At 44.8% G+C, this 21,674-nt stretch overlaps 1 protein-coding gene across 7 annotated transcripts in view; it reads right to left on the bottom strand.

Moving 5' to 3' along the window:
• DGKH (diacylglycerol kinase eta) overlaps positions 1-19,974 on the bottom strand; it is a 218,661-nt gene extending 198,687 nt beyond the window's left edge. For 4 of the 7 annotated variants that reach the window (XM_043892311.1, XM_043892313.1, XM_043892310.1 and 1 more), the window contains exons 1-2: positions 19,660-19,806; positions 12,880-13,074 (exon numbers count right to left, since the gene is read on the bottom strand). In XM_043892311.1, coding sequence (XP_043748246.1) covers positions 12,880-13,074; positions 19,660-19,719 — 255 coding nt within the window. In that variant the 5' untranslated portion in view covers positions 19,720-19,806. Of the gene's footprint in view, positions 1-12,879; positions 13,075-13,491; positions 13,550-19,659; positions 19,808-19,918 lie in introns of those variants that run through there. The other 3 variants (XM_043892315.1, XM_043892318.1, XM_043892314.1) reach the window with 3 other exon arrangements.
• Positions 19,975-21,674: the final 1,700 nt, after the last annotated feature.

Here is a 21,674-nt window from a genome sequence, read left to right as displayed (position 1 = left end):
TTAAATCAGGCATGAAACAGGTCGCTTGAAGGCTGGGTGATCTTGGATAAAGTACTTATATAATCCTTGGTTTCCTTGTTTCTAAAATGGGGATAATATTGGTATCTACCTACTTAGTTTTATTATGGGGATTAAGTGAAATAACCTATGCAAACACACAATTGACCAAACATGATGACCGCTAACTGGGCTCCATGAGGAAAGGGACTGTGTCTGCTTTATATACTAGTGTTTTCTAGGCCCAACACTCACCCTAGCCAAAGAAGGCACTGAATGCATATTCGCTAAAAAGCAAATGAATTAATGAAGATGATGAGCAAGAAAAAAAAATCAGTTAACTACAAAGCAAATTCTTCCGATAAAAATAATGGAGCTAAATTTGCCCAGGGAGTGGGGCGACTGTATTTAAGCTATTTATGAAAATACTGAGGCTGAGATAGTCACAGGACCCACCACAGTTAAGTGTCTAGTAGGTAAAGGAACTGTGGTCCAGATCGCACAATGAAGCACAGGCTGGAGATAGACAGGCCTGGACGACGCCAAAGCCTAACCTGATAGAGGAGGCCACCAAAGGAAGAACAAAGAGAGTGAGAATCCTGGACAGAGATTGAGAGGCAGTCAAAAGCTAGTAAGAAAGAGAAAAGGAACTAAACCTTGAAAGCAAACGGGGAAGATGTGAGGGGGAAAAAAATGGTCAGCAGTGTCAAAAGTACAAGAAATACAGTTGAGTGAAAACTAAAAAGAGACCGTTGGAGGTTAGCAATTAGATCACCTTTGCAAAAAAGTTTTCATGAAGGGGTTGGGGCAAAAGCCAGATCGTGGGGACAGAGGAGGAGTTGAGGAAGGGGAGACAGGCAAAGTGTAGAGAAATCAGTTCAGGATAAAGCAGATTGGGCAGTGGACGCACCTAAAAGCCAACCTGGCCACATATCTCCACTACCAGCTCCGAGTGGTATTCGTTTTTAATCAAGCAACTTTTCCCTACGACACTTGGAGCATATCTTACTCTAGAAGCAAGGTTAGTCCTCATGCATGTCATGCAGTGAGCCCATAGACACGGCTTCTGCAGTGAGTTTTCAGATATCCAAAGGGCCCTTTGTGGTGGCAAAGATAGTTCTGGACATTACAAAATAATGATCTGTAAAAATATAATACTTTTATCAAGTCTTTTAAAGAGCCAACAAAGGACCATGGTCTATATAGCCTACTGATTAAGAAGCTGCTTAAAATATTTAAAAGGCACATGTATCAGGAATAACAGGGATATGAGGATTTTATACCAGTTTTTAAAAATAATTATACTAATCAGAGATACAAGAGCATCCTGTGTATTTCCCTAATCCTCATCATGACCCTGAGAGGTAAGAAGAACTAGCCCCACTTGGCAGATGAGAAATCCAAAGTTCGGAGAGATGAAGCGTGTCGGTCATAGTATGCTAACTGCTGCAGCGGATAATCCCCAGATCTCAGGGGCTCAACACGGTAAAGGTCCACAGCCCTTTTGCGTCACAATCCAATGTGGTCAGTGAGGTTGGGGGCAGGAGCACAGAGGCTCTGCTCTATGAGTCAGGGAGCCAAGCTCTTTCCACTGCATAATCTACATCTGTCTGGCAGGTGAGAGAAGGAACAGGGCAAGGAGGGGCCCACAGATGGCTTTAGAGGCCAAAGTGACGAGCATCACTCCCACTCACATTCCACTGGCTGAAACGCAGTCACACAGCCCCACCTTTCTGCACACAAAATGAAGCCTAGGAGCTGGCCAGGAAAGAAGGGGAATCCCAGAGACTGAAGTGCACAGCATTCTCTGCCACAGTAAGTAACATGGGAAAGGTCACCTAACAGTACACGGAAGGGACTCTTGTGGAGGCCTTTCCAATGCAGGGGCTGTGGGTTCTACCCCCGGTCAGGGAACTAGGATCCCACATACCTTGCAGCCAAAAAACCAAAGCATAAAACAGAAGCAATATTGCAGCTAATTCACTAACGACTTTAAAAAAGGCCCACATTTAAAAACAAATAGTATATGGAAGAGTTGAGACACAAACCCGGCACCACTTAAAGGTCCCAAGGAACCTTGCTGTCCAATGGGGCTTTTCCTTTCATTTCATTAAATCCATCACTAATTTTAGCATTTCTCCAAATGACCATGATAACTGATGGTTACAATGTGTGTGTGTGTTTTTTTCCCCTCTATCTTTTACTATCTGTCCTGCAATTCCCCTTTACAAATCGATGGTTTTAAAGTCTTCTGAGGGGCATACACATGGACACCAAATTTGGGGAGCCCTCTGAAGCCCATCCAGACTACAGAATGCCTGTGTGTGCTGTGTGTGGACGTTCAGTCATGTCAGACTCTGAGATCCCATGGACTGTAGCCTGCCAGGCTCTTCTGTCCATAGGGTTCTCCAGGCAAGAATACTGGAAAGAGTCGTCATTTCCTACTTCAGGGGATCTTCCCGACCTAGGGATTGAACCCGCATCTCTTGCATCTCCTGCACTGACAGGCAGATCCTTCGCCACTAACGCCACCCTCGGGGATGCATGAGCCCAAGCAAAGCACTCGCCATTAATTTGCTGTTAACGCCTGGCTTTCTTCCCATACCCACCCCACTTCAGCCCCATCCCGCTGACCCCCTCCTCGTTGTAGCTTCCATCTCTTGGTCACTGTACCCCTATTCCTTCTGCCTAGGCTGCCTTCCCCCAAGAGGAAGGCTCATTCCCTCAAGGTCACCATTCAGATGTCACCTCCTCAGGAAGACCTTCCCCTTCCTACCCTACCCATACTCCCATCCATGTTTTTCTCCCTCTTTAGCACTTCTCACCTTCCAATGTGTTACGCATTTTACATATGTATAAATTTCTAAGTTCTCCCAGATTAAAATGTGAGCTCCATGAGGGCAGAGGTCTTCGTCTACCTTGGTTCTGTTTACCGCTCTATCGCTGGCATCTCTGACAGTGCTTGGACACCATATACATCTTCTGGAATAAATCACTTTCTAACATTTATTTATTTACTTTTGGCTGTGTCCAGCCTTAGTTGCTATGCACGGGCTTCTCTCTAGTTGAGGCACGTAGGCTCAGGTGCCCCACGGCATGCAGGGTCTTAGTTCCCAGATCAGGGATAGAACCCTCATCCCCCGCCTTGGAAGGCGGATTCTTAACCACTAGACCACTAAGGAAGTCCCATTTTGAATGATCTGAGGGACAACAGAAGAGTAAAAAAGAATAGGGGCACGTAGGTAGATGGCTGGTGTTGAAAATGTTCTCCTTCTAGTTCATAGGGGTTTATTTTACCACCATGCTCCACAAACCAGAGACAGTATATATTCATTTATGTATATATGAATATATATATATAACAACATGATTTTAAAGTACTATATTCAGTTCAGTCACTTAGTCATCTCCAACTCTTTGCAACCCTATGAACTGCAGCACGCCAGGCCTCCCTATCCATCACCAACTCCCAGAGTTTACTCAAACTCACATCCATTGAGTCAGTGATGCCATCCAACCATTTCATCATCCTCTGTCGTCCCCTGCTCCTCACCTTCAATCTTTCCCAGCATCAGGGTCTTTTCCAGTGAGTCAGTTCTTCGCATCAGGTGGCCAAAGTATTGGAGTTTCAGCTTCAGCATCAGTCCTTCCAATGAATATTCAGGACTGATTTCCTTTAGGATTGACTAGTTTCATGTCCTTGCAGTCCAAGGGACTCTTAAGAGTCTTCAACATCACAGTTCAAAAGCATCAATTCTTCTGCACTCAGCTTTCTTTATAGTCCAACTCTCACATCCATACATGACTACTGGAAAAACCACAGCTTTGACTAGATGGATCTTTGTTGGCAAAGTAATGCCTCTGCTTTTCAATATACTGTCTAGGTTTGTCATAGCTTTTCTTTCAAAAAGCAAGCATCTTTTAATCTCATGGCTGCAGTCACCATCTACAGTAATTTTGGAGCCCAAGAAAATAAAGTCTCTCACTGTTTCCATTGTTTCCCCATCTATTTGCCATGAAGTGATGGAACTGGATGCCATGATCTTCGTTTTTTGAATGCTGAGTTTTAAGCCAGCTTCTTCACCTTCAACAAGAGGTTCTTTAGTTCCTCTTCGCTTTCTGCCATAAAGGAGGTGTCATCTGCACATCTGAGGTTATTGATATTTCTCCCGGCAATCTTGATTCCAGCTTGTGCTTCATCCAGCCTGGCATTTCACATGATGTACTCTGCGCGTAAGTTAAATAAAGCAGGGTGACAATATACAGCCTTGACGTACCCCTTTCCCAGTTTGGAACTAGTCTCTTGTTCCACGTCAGGTTCTAACCATTGCTTCTTGACCTGCATACAGATTTCTCAGGAGGCAGGTCAGGTGGTTGGGTATTCCCATCTCTTTCAGAATTTTCCAGTTTGTTGTGATCCACATAGTCAAAGGCTTTAGCATAGTCAATGAAAGTACTATATGAGTTTATAAAAAGTACTATATGAGTCTGTACAAATAATCCCACTCAAAATGGTGTGCCTGCTCAAGTACACATCCTGGAACTATTTCTAACCTAAATGGAAGAGTCAGACGGGGAAAACTGTACCCTATAAATGTCATGTTCATTCCTTAGCTAGTTAAAAATAAATTTTATTCATGTATTTTCCTCGATAGGCCAAATGGAAAAGTATATAATTCATATTAGCACTATATCATGACCTTTTAAAACAAAAGTGAAACTAACAGTTTTCTTTGGAAATCTATTTGAAGCGCTAGATATCTATAAGCATTTCTTATAAATGAGTCCTTCTGAAGCCATTTTCAAACTGAGTCCGTGATTTGGCTAATGGTAATTAAAATTAGTAGAAATTTCAGCTGAAATATTTTATTCTGAAAGTCACTTTTCAAACATATACTGCTCAGCATCTCACTAAAAACACAAGTTTTGAATGCAAAAAGGCATTAGGAAACCTAAAACATTGGTCAGAGATACATTCAGATTAAACAGATGAATAAAGGGCGGGGCAGGAAGGGAGAAGGCAACATAGGGGAGGGCAGGCAGGCAGGAGGGGTGAGGAGACACCCACATATTGGGTTGGCCAAGAAGTTCGTTAGGGTTTTTCCATAACACTGTACAGAAAAACCCTAACAAACTTCTTGGCCAACCCAATACACCCATACTTATATACCGTAGATGTCAAGTTTCAAATCCAAGAAGCTTACTGGACTTAAAAGAAGACACTTGGAAGCCATCCACTATTTCCAAGTCCTGCTTTTGAGTTCCAATCCTGCCATTTACCTAGAAGATACTCCAACCTGCTGCTCTCAGTTTTTTCATTTGTAAAATTCAGATGGTTTTACGCAACTGTTTGATGAGATGATGTATATGTTATAAAACTGCTCTATAAACAAACACTAAGGAGAAAGGTATCTTTACGTTTCTGCCATGAATGTCCCAAGATTAAGAGCTGGGCACGACTTAGTGACTGAACATCAAACATTAAATTACAATCTGGGGTTTAGACAAAGTCCTGGTGTTCAACCTGCACGGTGAGAAGGTTAGAGATGCCTGCTCCACACACGATAAAGTTGACCATATTTCCTTGGTATAAAACAAGAGGCTTAGGTAACTAATAAGGGCCTACCATACAGCACAGGAAACTCTACTCAATACTCTGCCGTGATATCCATGGGAAAAGAATCTTAAAAACAGCAGATCTATGTATGTGTATAACTGATTCATTTTGCTACATTTTTTATATTCCAATAAAAATTTTAAAAAAAAACCAAGAGGCTAACAAGTCTTCCAAATATCCTTATAATAAAAAGTGGGGTAAGCGGGGTGGGGGGAATATTGTCATTATGTTACTTTGAAAAAAATAAGTGACAATCTATTGATAAAACAGAAACAATGTATATTGCATCTGAAATTAAGGTTATTATCAACAATGGATATCAATCTTTTAAGCCACTTAACCAAATCAAAAAAACAAACGTGTTTCAAATAACTAAACAGTCACAGAAAAAAACCACTCCATACCCAACAAAATCAAATTAATTTGTCAAGGGAAAATGTAATGGACTAACATGTTATGGTCTTTTTCAAAGGTCTATTTTAGACATAAACCAAACTCTCTTTAATTAAAACCTTTGCTTATAAACATATTTCCTGAGCAAGTAAAGCCTAACAAATCCAATATGAGTGAAACCCTGTACCCTGGAAACAGAAAGGAGCCCCGAGTCATTTACAATAGAAGTTTCATATAACCTTTCATCACTCCCACCACAACAGCAAACATGCAGCTTAAAGTGAAAGCTTTCTAAATTTAGATACCTTCAAATAATGCATCTCAAGTTGTATGTGAAGGTTGAATAAATTATTTATTAAGTCTCATCTTTAATAATGGGATATCATGTTTAACTTGTAATCAAAATGGAAAGAAAGTTGTTATACCATATATTACTGTACCAAGACTCAGAGTTTCCAATCTATATTTAGTTCACATTAAAATGGAAGCAAAGACGCAAACCAAGCTAAAAATAAAATGTTCTACAAAGATGAGATTTTTAAATGGATTGAGATCTAGCTTTATTTGGTCCCTTCAATGCTGATCGCATTTCGCAGCACCTTAACTTTGCAATGCTATGCAAACCATTTTCCATTACCTAGAAAAGTAATCAGAAACTGAAGTCCATAAGAAAATCCATGGGCCATATACTTCCAGCACCTGATTGTACACAGCCCACAAGTTAAGAAGGTTTTTACATGTTTAAATGGCTTTAAAAAAAAAAAAAAAGAATATTTGTTAACACATGAAAATGTTATGAACTCAAATGTTAACATCCTTAAACTTTTATTGGAAGAGATGGTCAGAAAGCATCACTGACTCAATAGACATGAAATTGAGCAAACTATAGGAGATGGTGGAGGACCGAGGAACCTGGCATGCTGCAAGCCATGGGTGTGCAAAGAGCTAGACACAATTTAGTGACTGAACAACTACCCACATATAGACATATATCCCATGACAGCCACTCATAGGTATATTCAAGTACTGCCTATAGATGCTTTTATACTATAGCAGTAGAGTTGAGTAATTCTGACAGTCTATGGCCCACAAAGCTTTAAATATTTACTACCTAACCCTTTATAGAAGCCTAGACGAATGTTAATTACTTTTGTAATTCAAGATATCTTCCTGCTCATCACCTATCAAAATATAAATATTCCTACTTGCCTTTCACATCATAGTGAGTTTCTGAACAATACACTTGTTAATATTACTTGCTTTATTACTAATTAGCTGGCCTTGTTTCTGTGTCCCATATTATTTGGATCATTACCCAATTCAATGTTTCCACATAGAACTGTGGCTAGGTCTTAAACAGTATTTTCTAATCCATTCTGTTTCTGTTTCAAACACTGGATATGAACCAGCAGAACCTACTAATGAGCTGCAATCTACAATTTGAAAAACACTGAGCAAGTCTTCCCTAATCTACTCTACAGAAGGTTTATGGTGAAAGATAATGTTTAATTGCACAAATTGCATCTCATAAAGCAGTGAAAAATACAAATCAATATTTCCATGTTGATCATGCCTTACCATAAAGACATGAGTTTATTTATACATCCTTCAAGTTAAAGTAAAACCAGGTTTTAACTGAAGAATGTGGTGGTTATTCTTTTACTGGGCAGAAAGAGATGTCCTAATACAGGTATAGTGTTGCAAAGTTCTAAATATCTTTCCAGCATTTAGGTATGTTTTACCTAAATTTAGAAACTCATTTATGGACATTAAAATTAACTGTAAGACATATAAATGTGGAAAAAATAAGTGAGAGCATAATAAAGCAAATTAGGAAGCATTTTTGATACATGAAGCTTCATGACCTTAGCCAAGATGAGTCAAAAAGTCTTTGAGTTGGTTCCTATTTGTTTTTACCATTTGGCTTATGACAGTTGAACAATTCTAGTCTATAGTCCTGACCAAGGTTCCTCCAGCCATTCACTGCAAAATGAAACACTACAGTATTGATGGGCCAAGAAAAAGCTAGCCAAGTGACCTTCACACTCATGTTCAAAATTAAGCTGTTCTGAGTTTGTATTAGTGCTGCTCCAGAATGTCTCACGCCCAGTAAACACCTGTGAAGTTCTCTACAACAGTACATCTAAATGCAGAATCAACCTTCTCCTTGAGGCAAGACGAAGAATTTAGGGATAATAGTCAAGGGTAAAGAGAAAGGAAGAGATCTGATGAGTTACAGCTCCCTTTAGTTTCCCCAATCAGCAGTACTTAAACTTCTGTATACAAGTGATTTATTTCCTTTGAGGAAATCGAGGCAGCCATAAAATTATCTAGTGTTTAGCACCTGGGTAGCTAGATGAGACTACCTGAAATTCCATTTAGCTGATAGTTTGAGGTTCCCTGGTGGCTCAGAGGGTAAAGCGTCTGCCCACAATGCGGGAGACCTGGGTTCGATCCCTGGGTCGGGAAGCTCCCCTGGAGAAGGAAATGGCAACCCACTCCAGTATTCTTGCCTCGAGAATCCCATGGATGAAGGAGCCTGGAGGGCAAGAGTCCAGGGGGTCATAGAGAGTCGGACACGACTGAGCAACTTCATCTTGGACTCTTGAGAATCACTGTGTGTATGTGTTAGCCACTCAGTTGTATCCAACTCTTTGCAACCCTACGGACTGTAGCCCGCCAGGCTCCTCTGTCCATGGAGTTCTCCAGGCAAGAATACTGGAGTGGGTTGCCATTTCCTTCTCCAGGGGAGCTTCCCAACCTAGGAATTGAACCCAGGTCTCCTGCACTGCAGGCAGATTCTATACCATCTGAGACACCATAGAGAGAAAAGTGGTGAAAAACAGAAAATGAGAAAAGTAGGCGAAGAGATAGCAAGGACAAAGAAACAGGAGGGAAAAAATGGGAAATGAAAAGAGGAACAAAGAGTATACAATACAGGATTGAGGAGGATACTAAAATGTACATGCGGATTTTATTAGACCATACTAATTCAAAACGCATGCCAGTCTTATTTATTCTTTACTTAAAAAGTATATAGTATCCACTGCAAAAAAGCTGAGATTGCTGTTGTCTTAAAATAGCCCATATTTCCTTTCATACGGAGCTGGTTAATTAAGTGATGACATAACATGCTAGGTTAAACCATATGAGATTTCCCATATGGGATCATTTTTTCCCAGCTTTATTGAGGTCTAATTGACAAGTAAAATTGTATATACTTAAAGTAATTAACGTGATGATTATTTGATAGACATATATATTGTGGAATGATTACCACAATTAAGTTAATTAATATATCCATTACCTTACAGCTACCGTGTGTGTACCTGTGTGTGTGTTGAGAATACTCTGCTATTCTCTTAGCAAATTTCAAATACACAATACAGTTTTAGTAACTACAGTCACAATGCTGTACATTAAATCCCCAGAAGACTGTCCTCTTAGAGTTGAAAGCGTGTACTTCTCCCCATTTTCCTTACCTCCCAGCCTTACTCTCTACCATTTTGACCTGCTGACACTGTAGTTTCACTGAGCTCAATCTGATATAAAGGAATACTTTGCCATCATCAGAAAGAATAAGGTATCTGTACACAAACATTAGAGAAATGATCTCCATATTATATCCCCAACAAACAAGATGCAGAATGTGTACAGAATGTTCTCATCAGTATTTCTAAAATACTACATATTTAAGTGTGGGTGTGTGTTAGTTGCTCAGTCATGTCCAACTGTTTGTGACTCCATGGACTGTAGCCTGCCAGGCTCCTCTGTCCATATGAGTCTCCAGACAAGAATACTGGAGTGGGTTGCCATTCCATTCTCCAGGGGATCTTCTCAACTCAGGGATCAAACCCAAGTCTCCTGCATTGCAGGTGGACTCTTTACCATCTGAGATACCAGGGAAGTCCATATATGTATACATATATATATTCTTTTATGTGCATAGAAATTTTCTGGAAACACACAAACTGTCAACAATTGCCTTTGAAATAGACTATGAGGTCTAGTGTGGGAGGGAGATGACTTTTCACTGGATGCCATCCTATCACCAAATATCCTCTCACACTATCTGAATGTCTTACTATATGCACACTTTACTTTTTCAATTAAGAAAAGTCTGAACACTTTCCAAATGCCACAATGAAGGTTCTTCACTAACACTCAAATTATTTAAAACATTAACCAGCATTTACCACAAAAAACACTTAAAATAATGTAATGACTTAAATTAGTGGTTATTTTTCACTCCAAGTTAAACATCAATCAGCTTTATGATCCTAAGGATTTTAAAGGAAACTAAAAGAAGTAGTGCATTTTAATCATAATACCCATATATATGAAGCATTACATGAACATACATAATGTATACACAGTCATTCAAGAAATAATGTTCAACTCATCTGTTCAACTCACTCTGCTGTAGGCCCTTAGTATGTGCACAAGTGCTTTCCAAAGAGACAGCGTATATTAACATACACAAACATACGTAAGTATGTGGATATAGGCAGACAAATTATATGTTCCTGTGCCACATATACCATTCCAGACTGCTATACACCATAACTGAAGGTGCTATCAGTAACCACAACCTGTCAGACGTAGTGATCCCCTGGTTTATCTTCAGGATGTATGAGCTCCTGCTGTCTAAAAAATGACTAAGCCTTGGGCTAGTCCCAGGGCCGCCTCCTCCAGGCTCTCCCACCTCACACACCTGTGCAGGGATCAACAGAGTGTCGGTCCTTTTCTAAAGATCTTTTCCCTCAACTTTTATGTGGATCATAACTGAAGACTGAAAACCAACAGTTGAATTTAGCGGTGCTCCTTCCCCCCACTGCTCTGCCTTCATCCCCGAGAATCAGTATGATAAGAGATGTTAACTGCTGAAATTTGTGGCAGATATGGACAGTCTGGAGTGGGCGATGGGGCAAGTAGGAAGGCCAAGAATCAGCAGTTTCAGCCAATTTAGGCCCTGATCGCATGTGTCCATGTATGATAATGTTGATGAACTTGTATGCACTTGTATTAAGCGAGTATAAAAAACACAACTTCTGAAATTCAATACATTTTTGGTAATTTAAGGAACATTTCATTTAATGATCATTAATTATCCCTAATCATGGCAAAACATTAGTGTTAAACACTTTTGTTAGAAAGTTAAATGGGAAACCAACAATAAATATGCTTCTTGAATTGACTCTCAGTCTTGATATATAAGCTTTTCCCCAAATCACAGAAAATATCAAATTTAAACAGTATAATTGTAGCTATCATCGTCAGTTCAAGTATCTTTCAAATTTTAGTGGTACTCCCAACAAATTTGTTTTTTATTTTACTCGGTTCAAATTAGCGATCTCTCTAAATTTTGTTCCAAACAGTATAAATTTACTGGTCAATTTTGATGTATACATGGAATACAAGTATACATGGAATTTTAACCATTTCAGGTGAATATGTAAAAATGCCACTTTAAACTACCTGTCATTTTGCTGATTATCAACACAGTTTTGTGAACTTTTTAAATTAAGATTTCAAATGTTAAAGACACTCTCTGTTAGGAAAGTCCCTATTTTATTTAGCCTTAATCTTCTAAAAATACATTAAACTCCATACCCTTAATTTATCACAAATTTTATTAAATTAAAAATGTCACTATTAAAAGCAGTTACAAGATGTGCACTTAAAAATGAAGCAGTCTTTGACTCTTCACTCAGTGAAGATTGTTAACAGTTGTGTATGTGCTTACACATATTTATTTTAGAAAATAAGGAGGCAGGCAAGTGCAAACATGAATCCACAGGCATATAATAAAACTTCTATTTTCATATGTGGGTCCATTAACCTTAGAAAACAAGTTCTCGTAAAAATAGGTATAGAATAAATTAACTTCTGCACATTTATTTTTAAAGAGCACACAAATCTAAAAATTTTATTGGTTCCCTTTTCTAATTCCTCCTTAAAGTCGCCCAGTGATAACAGACTCTCCACGTCATAATTTCTAAAATGACCCAAATTTAGAATATATAAGTAATGTTTAAGTTGCAAGCATTTGAAATATATATATTATGTAAAATCAAATTAAAACTCTCAACTTGAGCCCTCACAGGTCAGTAGCACTAGCTACAGAAAGAGTAACACAGCTTGCGCATCTCCATATACCACAAAGCAGTTACTTTTCAGTATTAAAAATAACCATGCGTGTGTTGATAAGATCTGAATACAGCACTTAGTGGAAACCTAGGACTCCAGGTCTCTGGTTTGTGCTGCGCAGGGTACGAGCATCATTTACCAAAGGACAGCAAAGGGGCAGGCGGGGGTCACCTCCCCATCCTCCCTCTCTGGGAGGGTCAGGAAGCGACAGGCTGCTGCCCGCGGGAAGAGAAGGTGGCGAAGGTCACAGCAGTTCTGGCTGGCCTGCCTGCACTTCTCTCCCTGCAGAAGGTCTCCGCAACCACTGCTCGGCAGGTAGGACCAAAAATAATAAAACACTCTTTTTTGGATCCCTGAGCGGGAACTCTAAAGAGCGTTTCGGCTTTTTCCCACGCTGCCTGGCTCCCCTGGAGCCCACCCTGGAGGCCCCAGCATTGGGGCCTGGAACAGCTCCCGCGGGCCCCGCCCCCGGCCCAGGCCCCGCCCTCACCTCTGCACCCCACGCTCCCGGGTCCAGGCCCCGCCCCCGGCCCCGCCCCCGCCCTCACACGGGCTCACCGAGCTCCTGGGTCCAGGCCCCGCCCCCCGGCCCAGGCCCCGCCCTCACCTCTGCTCCCCACGCTCCCGGGATCCGCAGGCGCGCTCCCCGCGCCCGGGCGCCCTCCGTCCCCTTCCCCGGCCTGCCTCCTCCCGCCTTCCCCGTTGCTCTCGGCCCGCCTCACCTTGGTGCGGATCTGCCCAGAGGTGGACACTTTGCGGATCAGCTTCTGGGGTCCCTCCTGCTCCGCTTCGCTGTCGGACGAGTCGTCTCCGGGCCCCGCCGGGACAGTGGCGGGGGTGACCGTGGCGCCTGCCGCTCCTCCCGCCGCTCCCGGGGGGTGGTGCTGGCCGCCGGCCCCGGCCATCCTGTCCGACTCCTGCGGGAACACAGCCCCGCCCGGCGGGGGCGGCGATCAGGGGCCGCGCTCCGCTCGAGCGGGGCCCGGAGCCCCGCGCCGCCGCCGCCATCTTCACCCCCTAGCCGCCCGCGCCGGGGAGGGGTCGCCCGGGAGCCCCCTGGATCCCGCGCCCGGCCGGGAGCCTCCGGGACCCCGCGTCCGGCTCCGGCCGGAGCAGCGGCCGGGGCGGGGCGCCGGGGACGCGGACCCAGGCCCGCCTGGGACCTCAGCGCGCCCAGCCCCCGGCGTGCTGTAGGGCTCCTGGCCCGGAATACCACCGGTGCGGGTAGCGGTGATGGGAGCGACAGAGCGGTCAGAACTACGTCCCACGTTCCCGAGGGTCTGGGGTCCCCAGGGTGAGCCGCGCAGGGCGAGAGAGGCGCGAAACCTCCGCACCCCCATTCCCGCAGGCCCGGCCGGCGGCGATGCTTCCTCCCTCCCTCGGTTCCCGGGCAACCGTGGCAAGAATGGCCCCGGGAGCAGAAAGGGAACCTGGCTTCCTGCCAGCTCCCCTGGGTGCCCCCGCCACCCTCCCCAACCCAGGATCTCTGCGGAGACACTCGGGCCTCGCCACACGGTCCCCGCGAGTACAAGTCCCCTGCGGCCCCGAGATGACAGGCGCTGCCCCTTGGTGGGTCTCCGGATCCCCCAGTCCCTCCGTGATGAAGCGTACCTCTCCCGCCTCCGCCCGGAGGTCCGGGTCCCGTCGGCTCTCCCGACCGTGGCCTTCAGTTTCTGGCCCACCCCCACCCCCATCCGGCGCACACGGAAGAGAAGAGCATTTTCCGGGAGGCTCCACTCCGCTCGGAGAACTTTTTCGTTCGGAAAGAGCGATCCCTTGGGCTAACAGGAAACTGGCAAGGGCGTGGAGAGCGCGCAGAAACCAGCGAGTTACACGCAGCCCGCGACGACGGCGGGCAAGAGAAAGGTCTGAGCTCAAGCGCCAACGGGGGACTGCCTAGAAGAAAACAATGCGCCGGAGCCTTGCGAACGCCAGAGCCCAAGCACGAAAACACTGGAAGGTCCTGGGAGAGAGCCACTCCCTAACCCGGACTGGAGCGGGAGGAAATGGGATCAACAGGCGGCAGCCACCGCTCACAGCTCGTCCCCTGCGAGCTGGTGGAGCGGACGCTTGGGAAACAGCAGCCTCGCCTTGCCATGTGCACGCCTGCTGTGGGAGGGCTTCGGGGAGAAGAGACTCAAGTGACAGGTTCCTTTTGTCATCCACAGGAGATTCCAGGCTGCTGTTAAGCTGTGTGTTTAAGTAGGGCAAAAAGCCCCTGCCACACCATGGAGTCTTCACACTTCAGGAAAGCATCCAGTCTCTTTAGCGTGGTCGCGCCCTTCAAATTCATTCGAACTTTTTTCAGTTGACATGACCTTTAAAGGGTCCTCCAGAATAACGGAGGGGTGTTTTGCCTTTTTTTTTTTTTTTTCCCCCTTTTTTTTTTTTTAAGTTTAAATCTTACTGTCAATAATCTGATGCTGTGACAGAACTAACAGTTCTAAGAGATTTTCATAAACAATCTACAATCCCCATACCACTGTCTAGCCACTAGGCAGATTAAATTGATTGAAATGTAAAATGTGACGGTTAATTCAAATGTGGAACGACAGGAGACTGCTGCCAGGTATCACTAACTAGTAAAGGCTACTTCTTGGGCTCTGTGGTCTTCTTTAGGAAGGGAAAGTAGTTGGGCAGAATAAACTTTAAGAACACTTAAGGCGCCATAAAAATGCAAGTCTGTATCTACAGAGAACATACCTCTGACAAGGGCATTCTTTTACAAGAAAAAAAAAAATCAAAATAATGGCCTTTATTCTAACCCAACTGTTTGGTCACTGACAAATCCAGTGGTCTCACAAATCGAAAGAGCACCTAAGTCAATGGCCTTTTGAAAGAATAAACCTAGTTCAGACCTTCTCTTTTAATGTAAAGAACCTGAGGCCCAAAGTCACAAGCAGGACCGAAGTCAAAATCATGTGTCTTATTCTAATGTTCTATTCACATTACCACACCACACAACAAAAGTTGATTTGTCCGTCATCATGCTTCTGTTCACATTTAGGTTTAAAGTTTTATATAAGTAATGTTTTCCAAAATCCAGGCAGAGAGTGAAACAGAAGGGCAAGGTCCATTGTTTTATGTCCATGCCTATTCTGTGATCTTAAGAAGAGGACTGAAAACACTTCTCACTCTCATTCAAACATTGATCACTTAAAAATATTAAATAAAAAAGTAAATATATATATATAAATAGCTTCACGTGCAAAAACTGGGCTATTAATACCTCAAAGTAAAGGTATTCATTACTTCATGAAAAATTAACCTGCTACCCCTGCTCTTCAAAGACTCTTGTAACAAGTTCTAAAATTTGGTTGTGACTTTGAAAGCACAGTCAGTCTTCACCCGCCAATGTTAACTAAATGATCCCTGGTCTGCATTTTCCTTAGCACATACTTAGAGTGAAATACTGTATAAACAAGTGAAGGAATGTCGCATCATTTCCCACAAAAGGTAGCTCATGAAAGATTCTCTTTTCTCCAGTCATCTCTTCTGAGGAACTACAATCCCTAACTTAAAGTAGCTGACCCACTGGCATCTTCTCAAGTCTTATCTGTAAATTAGAAATTGCCAGAAGGGATATTCAATCTGTACACTTTATATCTGCAATGCACTTCACTTCCCCTAAAAATATAATAGCAATGTCAAGAGCTCAATATGTACAACCATTTTAATGTAGCTCAAAATAGCAACTAAAACAAATTTCAAATATGTGGCATATTACATTATTTCTTTAATTTAAAGATTTCCTTGAACTGTTTGCCTTACTTGGTGTTTTCAGATATTCAAATAATTTCTTAGATGCATCTTACATATTTATCTTATTATTACTTTGAAATCTTTGTTTTGAACATAATGTATCACAAACAAACTATTATAAGCTTGGACATAAGCCACATAGACACTGCATTCAGAAAGAAGTGGAAATAGAAGCTACCACTAAATTATGTTTAGATGTCTACTTAAGAGGGCTTTACGTTAATATTATGTCATAAAACATGAAGTCTACAGTAGATTCTGAAGAACCAAAGTACAGAGGCACTTTAAAAACATGTTCTAAAACTCACATTCCTAATTAATGGGAGCCATACAAAGAACACTGCAGGTTGAACAGGTACAGATCTGCTTTCATGCAAACTTTAAAACAGCTTCCATAATACACTACCTATTCCGTGTTTAGAATGTAACACCGAAAGCTTCATTAAAATTCCCTTGTTAACTCAACGAAGAGGATTTTGAAATGACAGTAATCATATCAACTCCATGTACATATGCCCATCCCTGCACCTAAGGCACACAACTTCGGTCATCTAGACTTCACACATAAATATAAACTCTCATTTATGTGTTGGCCATTTTTCCTTTGAAACTCTTCTCTCCCTAATTTTTCAGTGGTTCTGAATAGCTTCATCAGAGCCAACTAGGTAACAATCATTTGGAAATAAAAATAAATTTTAATAAGTAAAGGGTACTATAGCATCCCAGTACTGTTCAAGAGCTACTCTGTAAACACCCTCATACTCTGCTAAGTTCTGGCAAGAATTCTATTTACTTTCCCACAGGCTATTATCTACGAGGACTACTTGGCTAAATATCTTCCTGAACCCACCTATTACCACCACCAAAATATTTTTTAATTGGAAATTTAGGTAATGCCTGTTTCCACTGATTTGATTACATTCTAAAGCTAGCATTAAAGGAAATACACAGACACCTGAATGCTAACATTTCTCTTCTTGCAGGCCCAGTGCCCTCAGTGGGGTAATGATAAGGTTAACAGTTTATTTAAATACCCTCCTTTAATTAAATAATTTCATTTCATCTCCAAGTAGAAAGACCATCCTGATGGCCAGCAGCTGCCTCGCTGCTCCAGGCATGAGTACATTTCAAGCTAGAGGGGCTGTTCTCTTTACTAGTACTCAGCATCGATTCCCGACATGATGTTAACTCTTCTATCTGAATGGTTCCATGTAGAATCATATCATGTTTTGGGACTTGGCAAAAAAGACCAGAGAAAGTATATCCTTACATGTATGCTGTTATTTACAGTAAGAAACAATGCAACAGGATCTGTGTGCTGTGAATATTTCCTGTTCGCTCCTGAATATTCCTTTTCATAAATGTAACTGAGTATACTTTTATGGTAAAGTATTAAAGTAGCCTGTATTGGAATTCAGAAAAAAAGAGATTTTAAATGACAGCAAAATGGAATCCAGGTCAAAGCAGATTTTTTAACCCAAGGTCTTTGAGGGTCAACAGACTGGGCTATAGGAACTCTGATTCCCATGAAATTTTATTAAATTTTTATATGTATGTTGCATGGGTACATCTTGGAAAGACAGTCCATAGCTCTGATTAGATTAATAAGGGATCACTGATCCGAGAAAAGTTTTTGTAGGGAAATCTGTCCTTCAACATAGATTAAGCTGACATTTCCCCAGTTAGCGCCCCATGTCTGAAATAACTGACATTTACATGCATTATTTCCCCTACTTTACCCGGTCATTTTTCTTGTCCACACCACTATTCAGTAATTTGGATAACTTATCATTTTTAAGAAATTAAATGAGAGTCCTCTTTACTAGTTCTTAGACTTCATGTCAGACATGGACAGCCATGGGGTTTCAAATAAAATCACTGTGTCCAAAGGATCATTTTATGCCACATACACGAGATTTCTGATGATTTTCTTCTTTGAACTGTTTTCTTTTTACTCTAAAATAGTAAAATGTATGAAACAAGACATTCTGTCTACTTAAGAATGAAGGCTCTGTGATGATTTAAGGGTTTGTGTCTGTGCAGTTAACGGCTACATTCAACAGTCCTAGAACATAGTAGGTGCTGGATAAAATACCTGTTGAGTAAATAAAAAGGCCCACAGAGTTTAAAGAAAATAAACCTCTTTTTTTAAAGGAGAGTTATGCAGACTGGACAAAGTGTCACAATTCACTCACATATTTCTGTTTGGGCTCTAGTTTTAAAGGCTAATAAATGAACATTTTCATTTTTGTCACTTGAAGGAAAGCAAAAATAAAAGTTTTCCTGCCAAAGTAGCTGTGGCATCAGCATCCTACAGTAAAATACTACAACTGGGCATTTTTCATTGTGATTGCTGACTCCAGGTCTGCAAGTTCATAAAGGACTTCCCAGGTAGGAAAGTTTAAAACTAAAAAAGTTACCAAAACAGGTCACTGAATTTAGTTTTCAGGGATCTTTGACTTAAACTCCAAAACCGAACTGTATTTTGAATTTCAGGGATATTTTAATCCTCAGTAATACACACAACGTAAGAAATAAGAACAGACGGGCAAGCTAATAACATGTTCAACTTTATGAAAGCAAAGACAGCTGCAGATACAGACGGATCAGGGTTGAAGGACACTCCCGAAAGGTCGGGAAACAGAAGGCAGAGGAACTTGGGCAAAGGAGCCGGTAAGGTACACATTGGAAACGAAAAAGAACCAACCCTGGCACCTGACCTAGAAGCTCTCAACAGGCAGGGGGCCAGCCTGAGCAGATAATGCGGGAGTCCCTGGGAACACGGTGAACAGAACACCGGTGAGGCTTTTCAAAGAGGCTCCAGAATATCACCCAGGACGGAGTACCAAACATCGAGGCAGGGCGCAGAGAGCCAAAATTCGATGCCAGGGGAAAAAGGCAGCCCACACAGGATTACAGAGCTCTGACCGAGACGGGGATTTCGGGGTAGAAACACTGCAGGGTGGTGAGGTGGTTCTGACTGACTGAGTTGCAAGAAAGAAGTTGAAAGAGTTTGAGAGAATAGATGCGAAGACCCCCTCTCCCCTGGGCTCCTGCTCGTTACCGTCGCACATACCAGGCACATGTACTGGCTACTCGGGTCCCTAAAATTACCCAACCTCCGCGTTTTATGGGCGGCGAAAAACCTAGGCGAAATCAAGGTCAGCTTCCCGCTTCACCCCTGGCAAGCCCCCTTGACCCTCTAGAAAAGCCCGGGGCTTTAGCGGCGAGCCAGAGTCGGAGGCGTGGTTCCGGGCTTCAAGCCGCGATGCGCCCGGCCAGCGCGGGTCCCCGGGAACCTGCGCGCCCAGGTGATGGGCCAGGGCGCGGTCTCGGGAGGGGGGAACGCGGGTCTCCTCCGAGCCCTGCCCGCCGACCCACGGTCTGGATTTCTCCTTTCTTCCTCCCTACCTACCCTCTTCGCTCTAAAATCAAGTCCAAAAAAAAAAACAAAAAGTTGAGAAGTCGATGAAGCACGGAAATCAAACGGTGCTCCGAGGGCCGTGGTCCGCGCGGGTCGCCGGCGGCCCCCCTCGGGGAAAGCCTCGGCTGGCCGGACAAAGGGGCTCCGGGCGGCGCGCGAGGAGGAGCTGGGGCGGCGGAGGAAGCGCGGCCCCGGCTGGGAAGCAGCTGGGAACCTCATCCCGGGCCATTTCCTGAACGGAACCCGGCCCGGGCGGGAGGGAGGGGGACGCGACAGAGAAGAAGCGGGAGGGGGCGGGCGCGGGCGCGGTACCCACCGGTTCCTCCCAGGTCGGGCTGCGGGCGCCGGGCGCGGGGCGCACGTGCCGCGGCTCCATCGCGCCGGCCCGCGCCCGCCGGCCGCCCGCGGAGTGCGGACCCGGGCCCCCCGCCGCCGCCGCCGGGGCCGCTGGATGCGCCTCCCTCGCCGCGGTGCTCGCGGCCGCCGCCGCCCGGCTCCCAGCCACCGGCCCTCCCGCCGTCTCCGGCTTCCGCCGCGCTGCACTCTCCCGCCCCCGCGCCGGGCCCTCCGTCCACCTCCTCCTCCTCCGCGGTCCAGCGCCGCGCGATCCGCTCGCCGCCGCCGCCGCCGCCGCCGCTTCCCGCGGCCGCGGAGTCCGCCTCCCGCGCCTTCCTCCGCCCCCGGCTCCCTCCCCTTTTCCTCCCCGCTCCCCGCCCCGCCTCCTCCCCACCGCCCCCTCCTCCCGGCGGGCGGCCCGGGGCGCACGTGACCCCCCCGGCCGGCCTTATAAGGCGCGGAACCGAAAGCGGCCGCCGGGTGGTGAGGGGCGCCGGGCGGCCGCGGGGACGCGAGCGGCCTCCCCACCCCCCCACCCGGGACCGGGCGCCGAGCCGCCGCCGCGCGCGCGCGCGGGAAGAGCGGCGGGGAAGAGCAGGGAAAGCCCGGCTCGGCCGGACGATGCGCTGGCGATGGGAGCGGCAGCGACCGCGCGTCCCCCGAGTCGCCTCCAGCGCCCCTGTCCCCACGTCTCCCTCTCCCGGTGCCCGCAACCCGCGCCTGCCTCCCTCCCCACGCCGGCGGCCCGCGCGCGGGCACCTCCCCTCCTCCGGGCGCTGAGGCTTGAACCGAATCGCGTTGGACGGTAACCGACTTCGACAGAGCGAGGGAGATCATTGCATTCCAGAGCCGCTCTTGAACCAGCTGCGCCAGGGATGGTTTATGCTTTGTGACACTAAAAAGCCTTGCAGATGGGTTAGCATCTGCGAGAGGGGTTCAGCTTCAGGGAGTACTTTTGTTTGTTTGTTTGTTTGTTTTTATGCCTTTTTAGTGATTAACGGTTTCAAGGAAAGAAACCCGGCTCCGGAGTGGATCTGCCTTCCAATTAGATTGCTGCCTTCAAATTACGGAAAGGGAATGGCTCGCAGTGAGCGCTCAATAAATGACATGTCTCCTGGTCCCAGCCTTTGAAAACAACCTTTCAAACAGCGTTTCTGATACTCTTATGGGCGTCGGAGACGGTTTCAGTCTATTTCCAACCCGAGAATGGCTTTGTTATTGTTCAGTCCCTAAGTCGTTTCTGACTCTCCGCGATCCCCATAGACTACAAGACGCCAGTTTCCTCAGTCCTCCATTATAATCTGGAGTTTGCTCAAATTCACGTCCATTGAGTCCGTGCTGCTATCTAACCATTTCATCCTCCGCGCTCCCTTCTCTGTTTGCCTTCAGCCTTTCCCACCATCAGGGTCTTTTCCAATGAGTCGGGATGGCTTTTCACGTATTCCCTCACCTGGGCTTTCAGGCTCCTTCCATCAGCATCTTCCCAGGCCCTTCATCATGTAAAACATATAGGCACATTTTAAAAACAAACTGAAAATTTCGAAACACTTCCTTGATCCAGTCTGGATCCTCCAGTCCCCACCTCCTCACAGTCAAGCTCTTTGGGAGGAAATGCCTGTTTTTATTATTCTTACAACCCTTTCTTCATCTACCACTCATTCTTTCCTGCAACCCATCTCCGTGCCTGCCATTCTTCCAAGGCAACCCTGACAAAGGTCCCCCGTGCCTTTGTCAAATTTCCCTGACCCACTGGGTTGTTTCCCTGCCCCCCACCACCATTTGCTTCTTATTTAATGTATCTGCAATATTTGTCACTTGGAGGCCAGACTTTTGTCCTTGAAACTATCTCCTGCATTGGCCACTGTGACACTTCCGTTTCCTGTTCGCTAAGCGTCTTACTTGAGCTTGGCCCCTTTGTCATCTTTGACATGCTGGAATGCTAGAATAGCCTGTTTTTGGTCTGTTTCTAATGGATAGACCCATCCATGACTTCAA

This window comes from Cervus elaphus, chromosome 30 (genome assembly GCF_910594005.1).
Source record: "Cervus elaphus chromosome 30, mCerEla1.1, whole genome shotgun sequence".
Taxonomy (NCBI): Eukaryota; Metazoa; Chordata; class Mammalia; order Artiodactyla; family Cervidae; genus Cervus; species Cervus elaphus.
This window is presented reverse-complemented; position numbering and strand designations above follow the sequence as displayed.